This window comes from Callorhinchus milii, unplaced genomic scaffold, assembly GCF_018977255.1.
Source record: "Callorhinchus milii isolate IMCB2004 unplaced genomic scaffold, IMCB_Cmil_1.0 Scaffold1, whole genome shotgun sequence".
NCBI classification, from domain to species: domain Eukaryota; kingdom Metazoa; phylum Chordata; class Chondrichthyes; order Chimaeriformes; family Callorhinchidae; genus Callorhinchus; species Callorhinchus milii.
In genome coordinates this window covers 73,062,340-73,087,026 of record NW_024704742.1, presented here as the reverse complement: position 1 = coordinate 73,087,026, position 24,687 = coordinate 73,062,340, and the positions used below count along the sequence as shown (strand labels likewise).

At 40.1% G+C, this 24,687-nt stretch overlaps 1 protein-coding gene across 1 annotated transcript in view; it reads right to left on the bottom strand.

Moving 5' to 3' along the window:
- LOC103177625 (nuclear factor of kappa light polypeptide gene enhancer in B-cells 1) overlaps positions 1 to 24,687 on the bottom strand; it is an 80,129-nt gene that overhangs the window by 17,168 nt on the left and 38,274 nt on the right. The window contains exons 6-15 of the mRNA XM_007891871.2: positions 22,444 to 22,595; positions 19,082 to 19,245; positions 16,598 to 16,756; positions 15,034 to 15,138; positions 8,809 to 8,900; positions 5,462 to 5,600; positions 4,786 to 4,905; positions 2,854 to 2,949; positions 1,553 to 1,714; positions 795 to 936 (exon numbers count right to left, since the gene is read on the bottom strand). Of these exons, the coding sequence (XP_007890062.2) occupies positions 795 to 936; positions 1,553 to 1,714; positions 2,854 to 2,949; positions 4,786 to 4,905; positions 5,462 to 5,600; positions 8,809 to 8,900; positions 15,034 to 15,138; positions 16,598 to 16,756; positions 19,082 to 19,245; positions 22,444 to 22,595 (1,331 nt within the window). The remainder of the gene's footprint in view (positions 1 to 794; positions 937 to 1,552; positions 1,715 to 2,853; positions 2,950 to 4,785; positions 4,906 to 5,461; positions 5,601 to 8,808; positions 8,901 to 15,033; positions 15,139 to 16,597; positions 16,757 to 19,081; positions 19,246 to 22,443; positions 22,596 to 24,687) is intronic.

Here is a 24,687-nt window from a genome sequence, read left to right as displayed (position 1 = left end):
CCGAGACCTGAAAGTGGGAAGAGAGGGGGCAGGCAAAGGGAGTGAGGAAGGCAGTTCCAGAGCCTCGGGGCATAGTGGCTGAAGGCACGGCCGCTGAGGGTGGAGCGGAGGATTCGGGGGACAAGGAGGAGGCCAGACCCGGAGGAACGAAGGCAACGGGGACTGTTGTGAGGAGAGAGGAGGTCAGAGAGGTAGGGGGGTGCAGAGGAGTGGAAGGATTTGAAGACAAGTGAGGATCTTGAAGTCGATCCTCTCTGGGACAGGCAGCCATTGCAGTCTGGCAAGGACTGGGGTAATCGGGGAGCAGAGTTTGGTGCGGGTGAGAATGTGGGTGCCAGAGTTTTGTATGACATGGATTTTATGAATGGTAGTGGAGGGGAGACCGGCGAGGAGGGCATTTGAATAGTCCAGCCAAGAGGTGACAAAGCATGGATCAGGGTTTCAGCGGTTTTGGAGTGAGGTATTGACAATCAAAAAAGAAAAATGAATCACATTAAATGTCACCAAGGCGACCACATCAGTGAACAAAGTAACTGAATTACAAAGCCCAGAGTGAACATTTCCTGCAGGTTTACACAGCAGGTACAACACATTGGTGTGTGTCTGTATAGCTCAGTATAGCACCAGCTCAGTGCTTCTCCATCAGGGGAAACAAAGATAGTGTTATAGCATCAACATAAAAGGTCATCCTGCAGAGTCACACACTACACCTTCACTGTCTCTCATAGGACTGGACTTGCTGTGCAGTTTGTTTTTCCACTATAAGGATAGCAATTATCAGGTGTTCTACTTACGCATCCCCATTTTCATCTTGAACTGTTGTGAGATATCGCTGAACAGCCAGCAAGATTTTCACGTCCCCGGTGATGGAATAATCCAACAGGGCTTTGGCGTGGCGTTCTGCCAGGTTCAGTGCCAGCTCAGTAAAGTACCAGTCTGTAACAAAACAGCCAACACCGTGTCAGTCATGACATCAGCTTAATACACAGTGTGTGATACTAACACAGTTACACCACCACTCTAACACACCCAGTGTGATACTAACACAGTTATACCACCACTCTAACATACCCAGTGTGATACTAACACAGTTACACCCACCACTCTAACAAACACAGTGTGTGATATTAAAGCAGTTGAGAACATTAGAAAACGTCATCCCAATGTTATCCCAATTGAGTGCTCCACTTTGTGAACTCGATGGAGGTATTTTCCAGACAATGAACTTCAGATTGTCCTCAAGAGATATGTGTGCAGACTTGCCTCAGCACTTTGCCACACCCACATTCTTTCTGCTTAAAAATGTTCTCCTGTTTGTGCTATGTGTGTGAAATGCAATGCTTCTTCCCCTTTAAAATATCACTCTCCTGCTTTTAGTAAATACTTTTTAAAGCTACTGAATATGCCGTTGACTGACAGCATCTGAAAGTTCTGTCTTAATTCATGACCCTCAGTGCAGCTTTTGTCATGGGCACTCAGTTTGAACAAATCACTCCAGTTGTAGCTTTAATTTGACAGCAAAGCAACGCTTACTATTTGAAAGTCTACTTACCAGCTGCCTGCAGTCCTTGTTCAGTGGTTTCTGCTTCGATATCTGAATGGCTGGGCCTCTCGCTGGTCTTTGGTTGCTCCTGCGATTCGGATGGATTACTGGAAAAGTCATTCCCAGCAGTCCCCACATCATCACCATTGTCCTCAATTGAGGAACCGGCAGCTAAAACAGAAGCAAAAACTGGGTAAGCACTCTTTAGTGTGAAGGATATCAAGATCCACAGCAGCCTCTGAATGCAGGCAAGATTGGAGACTCCTTCACAGAGGGTCTGCTAGTTATACTGTACCGTACTTTAAAGAAAAGGTCAATGTTACAAATACTGTGACAGCCAATTGCTGTTTATATCCAGGGAATATGTTAAAATGTTGCCCACATTTATATTTAAACTGAACACTCCTAGCAATATGCCTCTGCTCCAATTTAACGTCTGGTTAATGTACACTCAATGTTTGCAGTCAATGCGGCATACAAACATTTTCATAAGCTATAAATTTACATCTAATAATTCTAATGTACATAAAATTCCAGAGATGCAGCATGGAAACGGGCTACTTGGCTCAACTAGTCCGTGCTGTGTTTAACTCCACACACACCTCCCCTCTCCCAATCTCCTCTCTCATATTTCTTATCCTTTAATTAAGTTTCCTTTTAAATAAATGCTACTTTTTGCTTCAACCACAGCTTCTGGCAGTGAGTTCCACATTCTCACCACCCTCTGCATGAAGAGGTTCCACTTAAATTCCCTTTTTGAGCTGCTAGACCAGGCAGTGAAGTGGAATTATAGTAAACAGAGGAAGTGGCTATGGGAAGGGGGGGCTCCGGCCTTTACTGACCGAGTCCCCTGAAGGCGGAGTGAGCCTCACAGCAGACATGCCCAATGCCTATTTGCCATTTAACAAATCAGTCTGTTAACCCTGCAAGCCAAATCCCTAATGGGTAGGGTGATCCCAGCTGGACAAGCAGTGGGAAAGCTTGCCAGACAGTGCTGTCAATGGCAAACTATGTGGTTTTAGCTGGTTAATCTCCAACAGTTACCCCAACGTACACTCTGGGGTTCCCTCTTGCCAACGTACATCCAATATTCTCTGGAATTAGGTGAGTAGGTTGTGTCCCTCCAGGAAGAGAGTGTGCATTCCATTCTGGACAGAGACATTTCCATGTGTAGGTGGGATGCATGGAATTTTCAGTTTGATTTTGATGCTCTATGCATGGTGATGGGTTTTCACATTGGACAAGACAACTGGCTGACCCCCCCAAAAAAAATATAAGCTTGAATAAAGGAACAATAATAGCCCCATTACCATGTTTCATTCCAGCACTAGCGTTTGTAGCCCCAGGTGGGTATGGGTAAGGACTAAAGTTGGTATATCCTTGAAATCCAGGATAGTAACTTGAACCTATAAGAAAATCAGAGCTATAATCAGAGAATAACACTTAGTTGTCATCTTACTTAAACCTGCAGTTCACATCTAAATACCGATCACTTTGAACTTCAGGCATACTAATGCATCAAATACTGCTCTTGACACATTTTCAAACTTCACTAGGAATCACCCAGCCTTTTGGCCCTGGTCATGAAATGATTCCCTTTGGGCAAAAAGCCAGTTTTTGTGATTTTTTTTGCAAAATTATTAGTATTGTATGAGTGCTCACATTCTAAAACACCGAGTGTACAAAAATGTGACATTAACCTTGACAGCAGCATCACCACCATTCAGGAGGCATATTTCAAGAGACTATTTTCACATTGATGGTTAGAAATGTGAGCAGTGTAGGAATCCTGTGGTAGAGGATGATGTCTAAGTTTACAGTTCAATCTATGAGGTTGCTGGTGCGCTCAGACCTGGACAGCAACCACACATTTTTGGTCTGTGAGGTTATCCCCCCACCACCGCCCGGAATGCAAAAGAGCCAGTGGGTCGGGTAGCTATACCAGAAAGTATTACGAAAATTCCTCTTTCTCTATAGTAATACAACTCTGAGAGATTTGCAGCTGAACAAAAACATTGCTTGCGAGACATTCTGAAACCATACGGCACATTTTACGATGAAATGGTTTCGATTTTCCAGTCATAAAAAAAGAAGTTGCTTATTTAATCTCACCTCTTCACTTTGAGATGCCTCAAAAAACTTCAAATTAATTACTGTAAAATGTTGTGACATATTCTAGATATTGGTAAATACAACAGGCTTTTGTATCAGGTGAGTCCCACAAACAGAATTAGTTGAATGATACTTTATCTGCAGGATTATTGGCCAAGACATAAGAAAAAAAACCCTTCTCTTTTGAAATACTGTTGAGAGATCTTTAACATCCACCTGAACAGGCAGTTAGGACCTTACTTTAACATTTTATCTTCCAAGACAGCAGCTCTGATAATGTAAAGCAATACATTTTACATTTCTAAAGTGTGTTAAAGCACTGCTGGCTGGGCACTAAACTGGGAGTGGGTGGGGTGGTGGGGTGGGGGAGAACGAGAACTAAATGGATCCACACTGAGCGGTGGGGAGAAAGCCAGAGAAATTAATATCATATTGAAATGAAATACAAGAATATCAACTTGCATTTATGTAGTGCATACAGGGTAGTTTCACACAGGTGGAAGAAAAACCTCTCAAACTAAAATGATCCTGCTGCTGTCCAGTACTGAATGAAATCGCACACATGGGGATTGAGTTTACAATATATTCTATATGTATTTATTGAAAAACACCCATTCACGGAATCTGACTGACAATATGCCGTGATCTACTATGAGCTGTGCACAGCCACATAATAGTGATTGAACTTGTGATGGGCAGCTCCTTACTGCTTTTTTTTCATTTGGAAACCCATCACCATGCTTAAGGGTATCCAAAGCAGACTGGAAATTCTATGCATGCCTCTCAGCATGGTGATGGGTTTCCACATGTGTCAGACACCAGTTGACCACACAAAAAAATGTCCTTTCATCATTACTAAAGTGCATCAACAGATCAGTTAGGCTTATAAATATGACCAGTACATGAATCCAGCTGTGGAAGGGTGAATTTTAAGACATTACGTCAAAAGAATGATGTTAAAAATAGCAATTTTGCAGATTTAAGTAACTCCCACATAAAAGAGAAGTGGCCCCTCTCTGCTGGTTAACATAAGATGCAAAAATGCTGCTCTCCTTGTGTTCAAAAACTTTCCTTCAAAACCTTAGAGGAGGGTAACGAGTACGTTTCTCTATTAGCCCCTTTGTACTCACCACCTCCTCCTCCTGCTGCTCCGCCTCCTCCTCCATACATTCCACCACCACCTCCACCTCCAAAATGATCTGAGAAATTGGGCAACAGTTTCTGCCGTTTCCTTTGTACTTCCTCTTTGTCTGGTGAAGAATAGGATGAGAGGGAGGTAAAAAGGTACATTATAGTCCAGCTGATACGTAAGACGTTGTGCTGTTATTTTCTATAAAGAAGCAGCACAAAACCAACCTCTGGACATCTGTAATCGATCTCTACTGATACAAGACATCTAGAGGAAGATCGAAAACCCTGGTGTATTATTTTATATAACTTGCCTAAATATTACATTGAAGTAACAATCAAGTTTCTATTTCCTCAAAAAATAAATATTTTATAATAATGATCCTTACATTTGATATACAATTGCACCTTTCACGTCAGGAGGACGACTTAAAGTACTTCGCAGAGTACACTGGGAAGTGCTGTAACTGTGTATTTTGTAAGTGAACCAATAAAAACAAAAGAGTAAATAAAGGAAAATATGCTACAATATGCTTCATAATTGAAAAATTAAATACCATAATTTCCCATTATTCTGAGTGTTTGAAAAAGGAAAAAAAAATGCTACCAGTTTTGAAATAGAATTAAGAAAACCCTCAGTCAAGAGAAAACCTTTTACAGTTTCTTTAGTTCAGTTACCGTTGATCTGTGGGTAGTATGTAAATGGCTTTGGTTCACTCGTCTCATTATCCGATCGTCTGCGAAGCTGCACAAATACAGAAGCGGGCTTGGAAATAGTCAAGTCCCGGTATTTTGGAGTTCTGAAAACTATAGCGAACTGCAAGAGAAAAGACTTGATTATAAATAATCTGTGCATTCAAATGTGTAACTTCATTGTTTGAAGATCTGAAATGGCAACGTGCCACTATTGATCCACCAGCACGAGAACTAAATTGAATTCATAGCTATTTCACAAAAGTGCACTGGCTTCACAACCACTGGAAGGACCCGCTCCCTGCAGAGATCTCTGGCCACAGTGTATGTTGTGATAGCTAAACAGATTGGATAAACCTCTATCTTTAATACTTGCTTCTCAAAATTGTAAAAATTCCACCTCTGTTGATGACAGCGTCAGCTATTGGATCCAATTTGAGATGTTACTTAACACAGTCCCTTAAATTTACTGTTATCCCACCCAGCTACAGTGTATGCCAGGTTTTTTTTTGGGTTAGCCAGGTGTCTGACAAATGCAGAAACCCATCACCATGCTTAAGAGTATCCAAACCAAACTGAGTTTCCATGCATAGTAACACAGGAACAGGACATTCAGCCCCTGGAGCCTGTTCCGACATTCTATAAGATCATGGCTGATCTGTACCTCAAGTCCAATTATCTGCCCTTGTCCCATATCCCTTAATACCCTGACCTAACAAATATTTATCCACCTCAGTCTTGAAATTTGAATGGATCCATCATCCACAGCCTTTTGGGGGAAGATTTCATCTACCCTTTGGGTGAAAAACTACCTCCTGATTTCACTCCTAAATGGCCCAGCTCTCATTTTAAGATTATGCCCCTTGTTCTGGATTCCCCCACCAGAGGAAATGGCTTCTCTGTATCTACCTTATCAAATCTCTTTATTATTTTAAAAACCTTAATTGGCTCACCCCTCAACCTTCTGAACTTAAGGGAATACAGACAAGGCTTATGGAACCCGTCCTCATAACTTAACCCTTTAAGCCCTGGTATCACCAATATATCCTTCCTGAGGTGCGATGCCCAAAACTGAACTCAATACCCCAGATGGGGTCTGACCAAGGCTCCATGTAGTTGAAGCAACATGTGTCCTCCTTTACATTCAAGCTCCCTTGAGATAAGGCCAACATCAAAAACATTATAATATTTTTGATAACGTTTTGTACCTGTGAGCTTGTTTTTAATGATTTGTGTATGTGGACACCCAAATCCCTTTGTTCTTCCACAGTTCTCAGTTTCTTACCAATTAGAAAATATTCTGTTTTGCTATTTTTGGATCCATAGTGGATGACTTCACATTTCCCCACATTGAATTCCATCTGCCACAGTTCTTCCCACTCACTTAATCTAAGACTTTTTGTATCTTCCTGCTCCCATCTACACAATTTACTGTACCTCCTATCTTTGTCCCATCTGCAAATTTTGATACAATACTCTTTATTTCTTCATCCAAGTCATTTATATATATATATGTGTATATATATATATACATATATACATGGTGAAAAGCTGAGGCCCCAGTACAGACCCCTGGGGATCAGCACTTGCTATGTCCTGCCAATCAAAAATTATAATTATAATAATCCTTGCATTTGATGTAGCACCTTATCACGTCGTCAAGTGCAAAAAGGGAATATGAGAAAAAATTTGAAATGATATCAAGGGCAAGAGTAAAAGTTTTTATAAATATATTAAGAGAAAGATAGTGGTAAAGGGGAACGAGGGTCCGTTAAAGTCAGATGTAGGTGAGACTATAATGGACAATAAGGAAATGGCAGACTTGTTGAATTAATACTTTGCTTCTGTTTTCGCAGTAGAGGAAGAGGACAAAATACCAGCGGTACAAGGGAACCTAGAAATAAACCAAAGAGAAGTACTAAATGAATTTAATATAAATAAATAAATGGTAATGAAGAAAATAATGGGACTAAGATGGACACATCTCCAGGACCTGATAAGATTCCACTCCAGGGTATTAAAAGTAGGGGAGGAAATTGCAGATGCGTTAGTCATAATTTTCCAAACTTTCTATATTCAGGAATTATGACTTGGATTGGAGAATTGCAAATGTCACTCCATTATTTAAGAAGGAAGAGAGGGAGAAATTAAGTCAGGTAAGTACAGACCTGTCAGCTGAACTTCAGTTGTGGGGAAGTTATTGGAATCTCTCATCAGGGACAGAGTGACTGAGTATTTGTACAAGTACAAGTTAATCAAAGAGAGTCAGCATGGGTTTGCGAAGGATACGTCATGTCTGATGATCCTAATTGAATTTTTTGAGGAGGTCACTAACATGGTGGATAAGAGAGTGTCTATGGATGTCGTCTATATGGACTTCCAGAAGGCACTTGATAAGGTTTTGCATAAGAGATTATTAGCAAAGGTGAAAGCGCATGAAATCGGAGGTAATCTTGTGACGTGGCTTGGTAATTGGTTGGGAGGCAGGAAAGAGAGAAGAGGGACAAATGGAGCATTCTGTCCCTATTCTCTGTTTCCTGCCTCCCAACCAATTACTTACAAAGATCAATGCTTATTGAATGAGATTTCTTACTCAGCTATGCCATTAAGGAATACCACAATTTATAACTCAACGTAGGCATTTTACAAAGTTAATGTGATGTCTCTGTAACATGCCCCGGTGGAGCAGATTTCTTGAGGGAGGGTCAGATTTCACCAGGGGAGGGGTGGCAGATTTCAAGCATCAGCCTGCAGCCTAGTTCAGTTGGTAGCACTCTCACCTCTAGAGTCAGATAGCTGTGGGTTCAAACTCTATGTCAGGAATGCAGGCTGAATCTACTGTGTACTGTTGGGGGAGTGCTGAATTATTGGAGGTGCTATCCTTCGGTTCAGGTAGACATTACAGTATTTATATAAAAAAAAGCAGCGAGTGTCTCCTGGGCAACAGTCCTCTAGATAAATCAGTCGTTCACCTCCTGGCTTTTTGTAGGACATTGTTGCAATGAAATTGGCTTCTACATTTGCTTACAAATACACAGTCACTACATTTAACAGTTAATTATTGCATGATTATTTGAAACTTTCACTTTATAGGCTCTATATCAACTGCAAGGATTTTAATTTGTGTGAAATAAGTCAGCACTTCTACACTAAGGAAACATGGGGGAAAGTAATGATTGACAAGCATTCATGAATCCATTCAATAAAATCTGTACTTTGAAACACTTCTCAACACTACATCTTTTGTTTACTTGTAAGATGACTTTAGTTAAGGGGGAAAGCCACCAAGTGTAAAGATATTAAAAGCAGGGCGTTGTGCTTCTCTCACTGACCTGACGGTGAACGTCAGTGGGCCCAAAATCTCCAAGTGCTTCCCAAATTCCTCCATTTTCATTCTCCTCGTAGAAACGGACCTGGATATCATCTGACAAAGAGAACACACTCATCAGATTGTGGAACTCAAAGCATAAGGCAAGGCAAACTGCTTCCCAAGTACACAGCATCAAGGGGAGAAAACATTTGAATGACCAAATTATTATTATTTATTTTTATTTATTTTGAAGGGATTATTACCCTGGAAAAGCGATCGATTAATTGACTAACAAACGGGTTCCTACTTACTGCTAGGTACACAGAGGCATGCGGAGTAAGGAAACTTGCCTAAGCTTTTGCCCTGCCCGGGAATCAAACCTAGGTCCTCTTGCTTGTGAGGCGAGTGCTCTAACCACTGAGCTACAGAATTCCCCTATTAATAGATAAATAGAAGATACTACATATAGGAAGTAAATAAGAAACAATGTCAGAGGAGTGTGAAACAGCAGAAACAATGCAAACAGGACACTGCCAAATTCATGTCACTATACCGACTGGTCACCGGGGCTACCCAGAACCTAGAGCAGGGGTGGGCAAAAAACGTTCAGCGGGCCATATCCGGCTCTCCAAATGATTCTATACGGCCCTCATTGTGTCTAGCGATAGAAAAAATTACAGTTCATTCAGTCCCAGAAAGTCACACAAATTTCGCATTTGAATCTGACCGGGAACATCAGCCAATCACATTGCTTAGTTGTGCGCACACTCCCTTAAGTGTTGAGTCAGGCTGACGTCAAAAATGTACGGATCAGCAAATTTTCAAACACTCGCGGCAATACTTTTCACTGAAGGGGACGTTAATTCGAAATGAGATTATCAAAGAAGCAGAAAGTGGAGCTGAAGGCCGAATATTCAACAAAAAATGGACTTCTAAATATTTTTTTACCAGTGTGGGTGGAAAAACTGTCTGCTTAATTTGCAAAGAAAGTGTAGCAGTGCTCAAAGACTACAACTTGAATCGCTATTTTGAGAGCAAACATGCTTGCCAATATAAGAATGTTTCTGCCGAAGAAAAAAGGAGGAAAGCTGATGAGATGGTTGTTCAAATGCAAAAAAAGCAAAGCATTTTCACAAAACAATTTGTGTCCCAGGATGAGATTACAAGAGTGAGTTACGTGATTGTGCACAAAATCACCAAAAACAGCAAATCATTTTCTGAAGGAGAATTTATAAAGGAATGTATGGTTGACTCTGCCTCGATTTTATGCCCAGACAAGAAAAACCAGTTCGAGAACATTAGCATGTCAAGGCGAACTATTGTGAGATGTATTGAGGATATCTCTGAGAAGCTGTATCTGCAGTTACAAAAATAAAGTAAGGAATTTTGCATGTTTTTCACTAGCACTTGATGAGAGTTGTGATGTCAAAGACACAGCCCAGTTGATCATTTTTATTTAAGGTATCACCAAACATTTGAGCTCACAGAAGAATTGGCATCAATGCAGTCATTGAAAGATACGACAACTGGAGAAGACTTTTTGGAGGCAGTAAATAAGTGTATCTTAAAATTAGGAGTGGAAAAAATTGGTGAATGTGACCATCGATGGCAGCTCAAATCTGACAGGCAAAAATGTTGGGTTACTGAAAAGAATTCAAGATCAAGTCAAAGAAACAAATCCAGAACAGAATATTGTTTTTCTACACTGCATTATCCACCAAGAGGTCCTCTGTGAGAGTGTTCTAAAACTAAGCAATGTTGTGGACACAGTTACGAAAGTGGTTAACTACATTCGAGCAAGAGGATTAAACTACAGCAATTTGTAACTCTGCTTGAGGAATTGGAATCCGAGCACACGGATGTTCTGTATCGCACAAATGTAAAATGGCTTAGTTTTGGAAAGGTCTTGAAAAGAGTGTGGGAACTGAGAACAGAGATTGATTTATTTTTGGGCATGAAACAAAAAGATTCGGATTTCCCATATTTGAATGATGTGAATTGGCTCGCTGATTTAGCATTTGCCATGATATCATGGACCACATGAATGAACTGAATTCAAAACTGCAATGGAAGGGGGCCTTTGTGCACGATTTGTATTGCAGTGTCAAGTCATTTATGACAAAATTATTTATTTTATCGTATCAGATAGGAAACAGGCAGTTCGCCCACTTTCCAACTTTGCTGCAGATTACTGTTTGCGATCACTACTTGACTTACATAACAAATTTTCTCACCGATTCCAGGATTTCAATTTGATCGAAAATGACCTGTCTTTGATCTCTTCATCTTTCTCATTTGATGTTGATAAAGCTCCATTTGACCTCCAACTCGAGCAATGTGATCCATTGCTTGTGGAGCAATTCAAATCAGTGCCGCTTCCCAGTTTTTACACCTCTCTTAATGAATATACCTTTCCAAAAATAAAGGCTCATGCCCGGAGGATTCTTGTGCTGTTTGGATCAACATACATAGGCGAGGAGACATTTTCTGTGCTGAAATTCAATAAATTAAAACATAGATCTGTGATGACTTATGACCACCTTGCAGCAGTACTCCGCATTGCAACAACGGAGACGATGCCTGACTTCAGTTGTCTGGTTAACGCACATCAGCACTGTCATTCTTCCCATTGAGTGAGCTTCTCACATTCTCATCAAAATGTGAATAAATGAATAAATATTGAATAAATGTCTGCTCAATGAGTTGTTTCTATTCAACCTAATTTTAATGAATGTCAATTGTATAGACTTTATTTTATGCATGTACAAGTGTAAGACTTGATTTTGAGCTATTATTAAGCATTTGCATCTATATTAAGTTTGTGGCCTGCGAAGCTTACCAAAACTCGTGAAGTGGTCCGCCAGCCCAAATAATTGCCCACCTCTGACCTAGTGGCAGTGCAGAGGAGAGCAGAGAGGATGATCATCAATGTTAGAAGCATCTAGTAAAAATAATTCTTATGTTTGATATAGTATCCTTACATTTGATTTTCACGTCAGGAGGAGTCTCAAAGTTCTTCATAGAATTTACTGCAAAGTGGAATGCCTGTATTTTTGTGGGTGAACACTACAGCTTACTGGTGCACAGTAATATCCCACAAACTGCCGTGAACAATGATTAAACAAGCTAGGGCTCTTCAGTCATGAAAGAAGACATCTTAGCGGGACCTTATAATGTATATAAGACTTTAAATGGGATTGCAAAAGTAAACCCTGAACAATAATTTTAGATGCCAGAAGACGATAGCAGAAGAGACCTTAGGTTTAGAGTTACAAGGAGCAACTTAGGGACAGTCAAGAGGAAAGTTTTCTTTACCCAGAGTGTAATTAATAACTGGAACAGGTTACCAGGAAGGATGGTTGAGGCCAAGACATGGGACACAATTAAAAAAGTTTGATGCTGTGATGGTGGATGGTAAAAAGGGATGAGGTAAAATGGGCCTTCTTTATCTGGACCACACTCTGTGACCTTGTGAACTTTATAATACAGGGGAACTCTGGTATAAGACAATTGTTGGGATCCAGAAAGTTCCAACCACATTACAAACAGGACCACTAAACAGCTGCTGCTGGTCAGTGCTTCAGGGTTCATAACATCACGGGAAGGTGTGCAGGAAATCAGAGCTTATCTACCAACATAACTAGCGTGCGCAGGTCAGGTTGCTCACTGTCACAATGCACAACCGAACCAATCTATTCTTGTAAGCACAGGTTTTTCATGCTTTGGTGCGTGGTGCAACCAGAGTGGTTTTAAAGCACTACCTTTGTGGAGTCCTGTAGCTCAGTGGTTAGAGCACTCGCTTTTGCAAGCGAGAGACCCGAGTTTAATTCCAGGCAGGGCGAAACCTTGGGCAAGTTTCCTTACTCCACACAGAGCCTAATAATAATCCCTCCAAAAACAATAATAAATTGGTCATTTTCAATCTACGACTGTTTGTGGGACATTGCTGTGCGCAATTGGCTGCCGCGTTCGCCCACAAAAAGTCAATTCACTTTACAGTGTGTTCTGTGAAGCGCTTTGGGATGTCCTCCCGACGTGAAAAGCGCTATATCAAATGCAAGGATTATTATTATTATTATTATTATTGTCACAAAATGGCAGGTTGAATTCCCTACCCACATTAAAAGTGAAACAGCACTGTAATGAAGGGCAATTATAATAGTGTTCCTCTCTATTTACTGATAACATTGTGTTCACTCCACTCTGATGCCGGGAGCACAGAAACAACTGCAAAGAATAATTAACTGCCTTTCACGTCAGGATGAAATGTCCATGTTGTGCGGTGGAATGTTTGGTTATCTCAGTTTGCAACCATCCTTGTTCCCTCTCAGGTAGTTACTTAGTTAGCCTTATTAGTTCCTACAGGAATTAATCTTGTGCAGCAACAAATGCTTTCATTGATAGTCTATTCTACGTGTAAAGTTGAACGGAATTTTACCCATCCAGGTCTAAGTCAAAGTCTAATACACGTGGGTCACATCCCACTCAATTCTCTTCTTTCGATGAGAACGGGTTCAGCTCTTTCTGCCTTTCACCACAAGTCTCAGGATCATTGTTGTCGCTCTTCTCTGCTCCCTTTCAAACACTTCAATATCTTTTCAAATCGACAATCGTCACAAAACAACTATTTGGATTTCCGAAAACTGACAAAATACGAAAAAGTGTGGAGAGCAAAACATTGCAAAGGTTAATGTCTTACTTGTGTTTTTTTGTTTTTAAAAAATGGCTGACTATAGTTCATATTTAATTCTTAAATTTTTTCAAAGTTTCACCAAAAAGTCCCCATAAATATAAATACTTATTTTATTGATTCTGCTGCCCCAGTACTGCTAAGTCGGTAAACCAAGAAAAATACAAAGAGGCGGAAATTGCCACCAACAAACAAACGTGGTTCTTTAACGCAACCAAATTCCCCCAATACCGTCACCGGGGAATCCCAACCAGTTACTGTCAGCCACGTGTTTACTGCTCCTCAAAGCTTCATACTTCACTGCCATTCAGGTGTAAGATACAAGGGTGTGTTCACAGAAATCTGCCTTTTATGTGGACTGCACTTGTCAAACACATCTCAATATCTCAATTTAATTCCTCTTAATCTATATAAACCATTTTGGTGAAGGGAAAATACATAGAATCTTGAATCAAATCTTCACAAGGTCAGTTCATATGTCTTTGTGAATTGAGGCTACAGGGACAGGGATGAGAGGAGATGTCTGTGAGGAAGGAGCCAGGAGATTTGAGGATTTTGAAGGAGAGAGAGAGAGGCTTCAAATTCAACAAATTCTTTTAGGCAAATCCTTAACCATCAGTTGCAGAATGAAATTACCCAAGTAAGTGGAATCAACCTAAAATAATGTATTGTAAAAATAAATCTATCCTTTTCCTTTCCCACCAGAAATACTGCGGCATAGACTAGAAACAGTCGAGAGCCGAACATCCGTACTAACCAGCCTCACTGCAGATTCAAAACAGAATCGAATCAGGTAATTGCAACCAATACTATGTACAACATCAGCTAAAACCTCCTTCTCTCAAGAGTTACATTACCCCATAATACATCCTTTCTAACCCCACTTACACAGTGCCAGCCTCCTCTCCCCATACACCGTGCCAGCCTCCTCTCCCCACATACACAGTGTCACCCTCCTCTCTCTCTCACTTTATTAAAAGCCTGTCTCAGAAGAAACAGAAACATTCCCACCACTTATGTTTTGAATGAATATGGATGAATATCATGGTCCTGTAGCCTATTGGTTAGAGCACTCGCCTCGTAAGCAAGAGGATCCGGGTTTGATTCCCGGTCGGGCGAAACCTTAGGCAAGTTTGCTTACTCCACATGCCTCTGTTTATCTAGCAGTAAATAGGAACCTGGTTGTTAGTCAATTGGCTGATCACTTTCCAGGGGTCACCCCTTAAAAGAAATAATAATTTAGTCACTCAGTCTACAACTGTTTGTGGGTCACTGCTGTGTATGCTGCGCTTTGCCTACAAGGTATACAGTCAATCCACTTTACAGTGTATTCTATGAAGCGTTTTGAGGCGCTATATTATTATTGTTATTATATATGTGCCAAGAAAAATAAAATCACAGCAATAATAATAATTGTTAGAATTCCTGCAGACCCACATGAGGTCCACTGCAGGAGTACATCAGATCCCAGAGTGCCTATGTTTGTGTGACTTCTTATCAACAAACTGGATACCAGTATGTAAAATCCCAGTACTCCCCTGTATGGAGGAAACATACCTTTCTGGACTTTATCACAAAGTAGATAAACTTCATCTCCTCCTGTCACACAGCCTGCAGTCTTGTCCATTCTTACAATCCGTAGATTTGATGCATTTGGGGCCTCTGTAATATTTTAAAAAAATCATAGTAATTCCTTTGGGGAGGAGAAAGAAAGTTTTATAGTTCGTTATCACTTTAAAATGGCTCAAAGTGATTCACAGTAATTACTGACAAGTGTAGTGACTATTTTTATTAGATATCACAGCTGTTTTATATACAGGGTTTCTCTCACAAACAACCATGACGTGTATGACTAACTAATCTGGAGGATTAATTGGATTCACCTTGTTTTTCTCTTTTTGAATAGCATCAAGGCATCTCTAGTGCTCACTTGGAAAACAAGCAGACAGGACAACAACAACAATAATTTGCATCTATATAGTGCCCATCACTCAGGGTAGTGTCCCAGAACGCTTGTTTATATTACAGGATCTTAGTTTATATTTGTCATCCAAACAACAGCATCTCTGACAAAGCAGCACTCGCCAGCATTGTACTGGAGTTTCATTTTAGACTATCATGTCCCGATGTGGGAATTATTCCCAAACTTTGATTCAGAGGCTAGATGCTACCAACTGAGCCAAAACAACACCAGGAAGAGAACGAGTCATGGATTACTTTAACACTTGTTATGACTTCATTGCTGTTCTCATTACTTCTGAGATCGATTTTAGTCATTTTACCCACAGCTCTTCCCATTGCTGAAGGATAACACTAAGTGCCAAGGTCATGACTGTGTTACAAACAGTGAGTTAGAAAGTTAAACATGGTACCCTGGGGAAATCGTGAGCTGGAGCTGAATGAACGTCTCTTAAAAAATGGGTTCAATATCCAATCTTTATAATGTGCATTCCTTGTGTTAATGTGATGTCTGTTTTGTGACAATCAGAAGCTCTCTGATTTGTGATATTTATAAGATGATCAATTCCAAAAGGCATTGTATCTGGTTAAAGGCTGTCTTTCTATGAGTGGCTCATGGACTAGTCAAAGGCCAGCAAGCATGCTTTGCAAATGGCTGCCGAGCACATTTTAGTCAGACTGAGAGGAACAAATACTCCATGGGATGTAACCATGTCTATGGGTTGGGGCCTTTGAGAACGTAGTCTGTGAAGGGGATAAACGTGCTTTGAGGTTCTCGTATTATATCTGCACATCTTTCCCCCAGTGGATAGAGAGGAAGGGAGAAGGGACAGAATGACCGTCCCTTTGTCTTTCTCTCATATTGTACCCATGGAATAAATCAAAGTGCCACAGAACCACTTTTTGCCGCAAAGGGGTCCAATTGTAACTGAAGAGCAGCCCTGCAGCATGACAGAAACACACATTTCTCCCCTTTCACAGACCCAGGTAAAAGGTCAACAGAGGAGGCCAACTCACAGCCTGTAACATGCAAGCACTTGGTGGCAATCTCCCCCCAAAAAGACTTCTGAAATTTGCATGGAAGAGAGCACACAAGGTGAACAAGAAAGGGGCAACAGGCATAACATAACATATTGGTGTTAAAGGGTACAGGGCCACTTACTGCTGTCGTAGATCGGGTCGGATATTACAGGTTCCAATCTTCGTGTAAAACGACAACTGCTGTCTGGAAGTAGGGCTGTAAACATGAGTCGCACCACACTGAGGTCCATCTCTTTCGCCTGCTGTATGGACGCTTGGTGGATCAGTTCCCTTTCACGTTCTGCAAGTAAATGTTACACATCTGCATTACATGTACTCTACAAAACACAAGCCAGAGCGCAGGCGACGTCACAATATTTCATTGGTGACAAGGACAGGTTGGGTAAACTTTGGTTTTATTCAGCCAAGATCTGAGGTATTCAACATTTTAAAAGGAGGGAACTGCCAAGCTAGATCGGGGCAGACTCTCTCTCTGGCAGAGGGATTCAAGGCAAGCAAACAATCTTAAAATTACACTTACATCAGTTACAAATTAAATTAGTAAATAATACTGATAATTCTTAATAATGCTTATATTTGATTTCACATCGAGAGGAACGTCTAAAAGTGCTTTAAACGATTCGCTGTTACGTATAGTGACTTTGTAGGCGAACACAGCAGTGCACTGCCTCAGAAGGCTGTAGACGCAGAACTGATTTGAGCTGAACAAGTGGATAGACTATGTCTTAACACAAAGTGTTGTGAGAATGTGAGGTGCACGGGCTACAGAAAGCTATAGATCCCATTACTTGTGATGTTCAAAAAGGAAATATATCCTTGGGAAGTAAGGTTATTAAGGGATATGAAGAAGGGGAATTGGATTTAAAAGATCTGCTATGAACTAAAGAATGTCAGAACGGTATCAGTGTACTCTATTTGGAAAACCTTCTCTCTGTACATGTGAGAATAAAGGAAGAGCTATACTGAGATAGTAAAATATACAGTACTTGATAGCTTCCTCCTCTTCCCAGATTCCTCATAAATAGTTTATACACAGAACAATCAAGCATATCCTATGGACAGAATTTAACCTTTAAGGTAATGAGGTGTCTCTCACTGCATCAGCTGAACGTGATTTATTTCATTAGGTCAAAAGTTAGAGGCCCAGCAAAGCACCTATTTGTCTCACATCAGCGCCACTCATGTTATAAAAATACAATTGGTTTGATTTTCTTGATTTGTTTCTTGAATATCTGAGTATGCTTGTTTGCACCATGTAGAAGCTATTTATTAGGAACCTGGGAAAGGAGGATGCTATTTTGCACATTATTTCCTTTTCTTTTAATTTCAGTATTATTTACCGTATTATTTCAGTATTTTATAATTTCAGTATTATTTTTCAGTATTGTTTACTGGTTTGATTTGTAACTGATGAAGGTGTAATATGTTGTATTCCCCTTCCTGAGTATAGGGCGAGGTTTGTGACAATCAAGACCAATAGTTTGCCAGGGTCAATTTACACTTCTGATACTTAGCGAACTCTATTTGAAAAACCTTCTCTCTGTACATGTGAGAATAAAGGAAGAGATATACTGAGATAATAAAATATACAGTCATCTGTGTGCCACTTTCTGTAGATCGAGAAACAGGAAACCACCTGTTCATGATTGCCACAAACTGGCTGTGATACAAGCACGTGAGACCCAGGTGACAGTGCTCTTAAAGGAACAGTGTCTCTAACAATATCCCACATAGAACTTCCTTACCTTTCCGATCTAATACTTTCAGGCCATAAATTTCACACAGGCTGGTAAGTTCCATGGGGGAAATAGTCAGCTACTAATTTTTTTCTTGACATTTAAGTTTGCGGAAAGTTCACAAGTGATCAACACAGAGATTTGGAAGAAGAAGGTCCTTTACCCCATTTGATCTCAATTATCCAGAATACCAACCTATACCATCTTCCCATCACAGCATCAAGCTGTGTTGTTTTAAATGAGTCCAGTGTCCTGGCCTCAATTTGTTCCAGTTGTTAATTATACTCTGGGTAGACATATACTTCCTGAAATCGACTTTTGGAACTTAAACCTGAATCATCTTTGGAAAATTAAATTTAATGTTAGTTTGGAACACTGTTTTGTGCAATTCTTAAAAAGGGCTTTCAATTTAAGAATTTTCCACAATCAAAATGGTTTTACAAGCTAAGATTAGTTGGAATTTCAGGCTTCTGAATTCCAGGAATCATTTTGGCTGCTTCTCTCTAAATATTCTAGATTTCATAAGAATCACAAAATTTTCTTATAGTTTGATTAATCATCATACTGTATTTTATGTAATAATCCTTGGATTTCAAATAGCGCCTTATCACATCATTAAGACTTCTTAAAGTGCTTCACAGGATTTAGTGTAGATTCCTTTCAATAAAATCAGTTTAGTTTTTCAACTTTGTAAAAAGCAGAAAACCCTAGGCATAATGCCATCAAATTTCAAACACTTCTTTAGTAATAATGGCAAATAGGCACCCATGTCCTCCGTGAGACTATTTCTCTTTACCATCTTTATCCAAGGACAAGGAATTGGAGACCAAACAAGTGTTAACTATAAATGCTTATCATTACAAACCAACCTGTAAGTTCTCTCATACTACAAGTTTCAATGTGCCGGTGATTTATTTCAGGATGTATTACGATTCCATTATTATATCCCATAATACAAGCATGAACCATTCGTTGTTCAAGTGTGCTGGCAACATTCTTCTTAGTAACATGGAGGATCCCAAGGTTTGGAAACCTGGAAGAGAAGCATACAGTTAATAAATGAAGTGAAGGATAAAACTAAATGGTCTTAAGCCCATTTCGGCCCATTCTGGCTGAAGCACACAAATTATCATTTGACCTAATCCACTAAAGTAAGCTTCAGGGTAGATAATTCTGTATCAGGTTGCCTTGTGTAATACATGTTGTGATGTAATGTGTTTGGAGTTGAGATAACACTGCAAAACCACAGAGTGGTTCTTCTTCATCTGGGCTTTGCTGGTGATTTATAGTGTGACTTTTAAATAATAGCCAAATTTACAAAGCTGATGGAGTCTACTTTTTAATATTCAAACAATTCAGTGCACTATTTGCAAATTTCATCGAATTTCATGAATATCTAAAGCAATTTTATTTTTACGATATTCACAAAATAGCTAATTGCGATTATTGCAAGCCAGCAAAGTCCAAAAACAAGGCCAAAACGCCAAAGTGAAATCAGCAGCTTTTATGCCATTAATGAATATAAATAAGAGAATAACCCACTTAAATCAACCACTATCCTACATTTCAGTCAAATAATTCAGTCATCCTTTTTTCAGTCAAATATTTCTTAGCTTGTTTCCACTTATCGGTGGTGGGGTGGACCAGGCAGGGGAAGTGGAGCAGTCCCCTGCCTGGCCCTGCGTTGAGCAGTCTGCCTACCGAGTGGAGGGAGTGGATAGGTTGGTAGGAGGGCACAGAGGTAGGGGGAGCAAGGCCGTTGAGGGCTTTGAAGGTGAGGGCCAGGATCTTGAACTGTATCCTCTGTGTGATGGTAACCCAGTGGAGTCGGATGAGGATGGGGGTGATAGGGTCACGAAGCCTGGTGTGGGAGAGGACACGGGCTGCAGAGTTCTGGATGATCTGCAGCCTATGGAGGGAGGAGATGGGGAGGCCGACAAGCAGGGAGTTGTCATAATCGAGCCTGGATGTGAGGGTCTCGGTGAGAGACAGTGGCGGAGCCGAGCGATATTGCGGAGGTGGGGAAAGACAGAGCGAGTCATGGTTCACCATCTAACCTGTCAGTTCCTCTCAATATTTAAATATTTCAATTAATTCTGCCATTGTCAAAAACGGGTCATTTCCAAAATAAAAAATAAAGTAATTTTTAATAAAAAAAATTGTTTTACGGCCCAATCTTATATAATATATAAAGGATCAGAAATGGGTTGGAGGGTGTGACACAAAGCGACTAGGATGAATCATAACCACTCTGTGGTTTTGCAGTGTTATCTCAACTCCAAACACATTACATCTCAACATGTTTACACAAGGCAACCTGATACAGAATTATCTACCCTGAAGTTTACTTTAGTGGATTAGGTCAGATGATATTTTGTGTGCTTCTGCTAGAATGAGCTGAAAATATTCAGAGTAACCAATTGTCAGATTTTCATTTCTCTTATGCTAGCTTGGGATAGCATTTTTTTTTCATTCATTCTTTAGGAGTAGGAGGATTTTGTTTTAACACGAGAGTTAGGATATGGAATGCCCTTCTGAGAGCAATGGCCAAGGTGGGATCCATATTACCTTAGTTCTGATTTGAAGGCTATGCCCTCTTGTACAGCTGTGTCTCAATTGCGCATAGCAATGTCCAGTGTGGGACACTGATGTGTGCAATTGGCTGCTGCGTTTCACTCACAAAACAGTCAATTCACTTTACTGTATATTCTGTGAAGTGCTTTGAGATGTCTCAAAGACGTGATAAGGTGCAATATCAAATGCAAGGATTATTATTGTTATTTTGTTAGCTTTCAAGTGGGAACTGGATAGATATCTGTAAGGGAGTAATTTGTAGAGGCATTAGGAAATGGTGGGTAAATAGGACTGAGGTGATTTCTCTTTCAGAGTCAGCACAGACACAGTCTTTTTGTCTTTTTCTCTGCTCTAAATTTCTATGGTTCTTCTATTGGAGACGATGCACACTGCATTTTATCTGTGGGTGTTTTTCCCCATCAGTTCAGGGCCTGTATTTAGTGTTACATTATTAAGTTTATTCAAGCGGTGAAATTATGAATGACTAAACTTGTAAGGTTCAATAGTAAAAGCAGTAGGTATGGTTTACAATTCTGTGGTGCACTGTTTTGTGTTAATGTTAATGAATGATTTTGTCATCTATTTATTGGCATAAAAAGCTCTAGTGGCCTAAAATTTATTACACACATAACATCAAAACACATTGTTTTAAATTAAGATCATGCAGTCTTTATTTGGAAGCTAGTTTTAAGGCTGATTGAAGAATTATCCAAAATTCTATGTTGTCTTAAAATTTTACACTGACATTTCCATGAGGAAATCTGAGTCTCAAGTTACTTCCTAGCAGCCAGTCGCAAAGAAAATCCTCCAAGAGGCTCCTGACTTCCTCCAGCCCCCAAATTCACAAAATATTAACATGACGGCAGTCGGTCTGATATGCAATTTCCATTGGATTTTTGGGGCACTTTATCACATTGAAATGCTTCAAGGTGCTTAACGGTAATTATACTGTTGATGTCAGGTATAGTGGCCTTTTCTTTGTAGGCAACTGCAACCACAATGTTGCACTGCAAGGTTCAACAAACAGATGATTGACTATTTAATCCAGGAATTATTGTCCAAGATACTAGAAGAAACTCCCTTCTTTTAAATAGTGTCATATACCTGAACAGCCAGGCAGGACCTTGGCTTAATGTCTCATTTGAAGGATAACACATCTGACCTGCATCTCTTCCTCAGACCATGTCAACTTAGACATGGAGCTCAAAGTCCAGATGTGAGGCTTGAACCCATAACCTTCTGACCTTGAGGCAATCATCTTGCTTAGAAGTCTGAATGCTACCATCTGAATCAAGCTGACATCTACCTTGACAACCTTACTATTGCTGAATGAGCTAAACTTTACCTGCATCTATAACGCTGTGTAGTCATTTTATTTTAAGGTCTGCGTAGAAAAGTTGAGCAGATTAGCTTTAAATTATTCATATAATATGTATAACAAAAGATGTGTTCAAAGAGATTCTATTTGTTGACACAGTAAATAAAATGATTTCAGTGAGTTAACAGTGCAAAGCAAATTACAATCCATTACATTTACACCTGCAGTTCACAGAGAAAACAATCTTGAAATTTGCTGACAGTGCATCTTACATTGAGAGGATGTTCTTATCTGATTAGTTAGAAAAACACGAGGGAGGGGGGGAACAACTTAACTTACACTGAAGTCATTTCCTTCGGTCCCAATTGGACTAGACATATTCCTTTTTCGCATTGTTTTCCGACTAGACTGTGAGCGTGAAGATGTACGGCAGTTTTGCCACACGTCACCAACTGAACAACAATTTTCGCATTTCCAACGTAGTTACATATCTAAAATGAATCAGAGAGAGAGAAAGGTATTGTAGCATAGGGAAGGCACAGTAAATATGTGGGGGAAAACCAGGATACTTTGGCCTCTCATTAACCACATTTCATACACCAGGAAGTAACCATCATGTTTAACTGTACAACACTACAGCTTGTGGAATTAATGCATTGTTAGCCTATAAATTGTATCTCAGTAACATTTTCACCCACAAAATATATTCACTACACTATACAGTATATTCTGTCAAGCGCGTTGAGACATCTTGACGATGCGATAAGGCGCTTTATCAAACGCAAGGATTATTATTATTACAACAACAACAACAACAAGATTCCATCTATAGAGCGCCTTTCACGTCGGGAGGACGTCCCAAGGCGCTTAGTCCACAAAGTAAAAATATCTTTATTTATTTTGATTATAATATCTATCAGTGGATTATAGCTAATCTCTATTTGTATAGTGTCAATGCTGGAACTGTGAGAAGAATCACCCCACCCACACTTTACTGTTTACTGGCAACTCATTGCCGGAAAAATGTAAATACATATTGAGTTCCAAGCAGGGAGCTACAAAATTAAATTAGTTCCATCATAAACTACTAAAATAGAGTATAACACCGTATAACAATGGGTAATAATGTTGCTTCATTTGAAGCAATGTTAACTAACCAAACAGGACACAAAGTCCAGGATTCAGTAAGATATATTTACATCTGCTTGGCTGCAAAATACAGCTTCCTCCCTCCCATTGCCGTTCCCATTGGACAGGAAGGGACCGATTAGCCGGAGCTCAGAGGTGACTGATAGCCTGGAGTTGCTTGTGAATGTTTGGGCTCCTGCCAATCACAAGCAGGTCAGCTGTCAATCAATCACAATTTGACTCCTCCCATTCCCTCCCTTGTTTTCCCCGCTCCTCCGCCCCCCCACTCCCTGATCGACAACACAACTCCAGCAACTTGTAAATGACAACCAGCATGGCATTTTGCCCGGATTGACCAGATTTTTGTCCGAATCAACCATCGTATTTAAAACAGGTAAGAATACAAATGAATTGGGGCTGGGAGTTTTGTTCGATTTACCAATTTCCGATTTATGGAGTCCTGTAGCTCAGTGGTTAGAGCACTCGCCTTGCAAGCGAGACGCCTGGGTTCAATTCCAGGCAGGGCGAAACCTTGGGCAAGTTTCCTTATTCCACATGCCTAATAATAATCCCTCCAAAACCAAAAACAATAATAAATTGGTCATTTTCAATCCAGGACTGTTTGTGGGATGCTGCTGTGCACAATTGGCTGCTGCGTTTCGCCCACAAATATACAGTCAATTCACTTTACAGTCTATTCTGTGAAGCGCTTTGAGATGTCGAGAAGACGTGAAAAGCGCTAGATCAAATGCAAGGATTATTATTATTATTAGGTCCTGCCGATGAGCCAGGCTGGGCTGTGCAGTTATCAGCAGTGCCCTGGAATACAGCAGACCACCTGGCTCAGGAACCGGACTAGAGACCGATGGTCAGTTCAGTTTAGCTCCAAGAAGATCCAAAGATGCCAAAGATATTCACTCATTTCACTGCAGGACAAATCCTATAATGATCAGTTTACCACTGGGTGTTCTCTATTTGTCTCATAGAAATAAACAGAACCCTGTTACAACCCAATTCAGTTAAACGGTCGCTCCAGTTATTGCTGTCAATCCCGGGTCACTATGTGTTTCTAGTTTACAAGTTACAGGTATTAAAGGATGGTCACCTGTTACAACAACCGTTTGTATTCAATGTGTTTCCTTAAAACTCTTTGGGATACAAGCATAACTTGACAGAATTGAAAAGAAAACATGCAGCAGAAATGTTGTCCTTAGCCTGACTGGCCTTAAAAATGAATATGGCCTTGTAATATTCATTGATATAACTTATTAATATTAATTTGCTTTTGACTTCTCCCCTGTCCTTCTCCCCAGTGAAAGCAATTGCAAAGGTTAAATACCTCTGGTTATTTTATAATTTGCAGGAAGAATGCCTCCAGGCTTACTGTTGACATGCTTCTTCTCAGCTACAGACTAAAACCACAAGGAGATGCACTGTCGCTTTGTGAAATTGGGC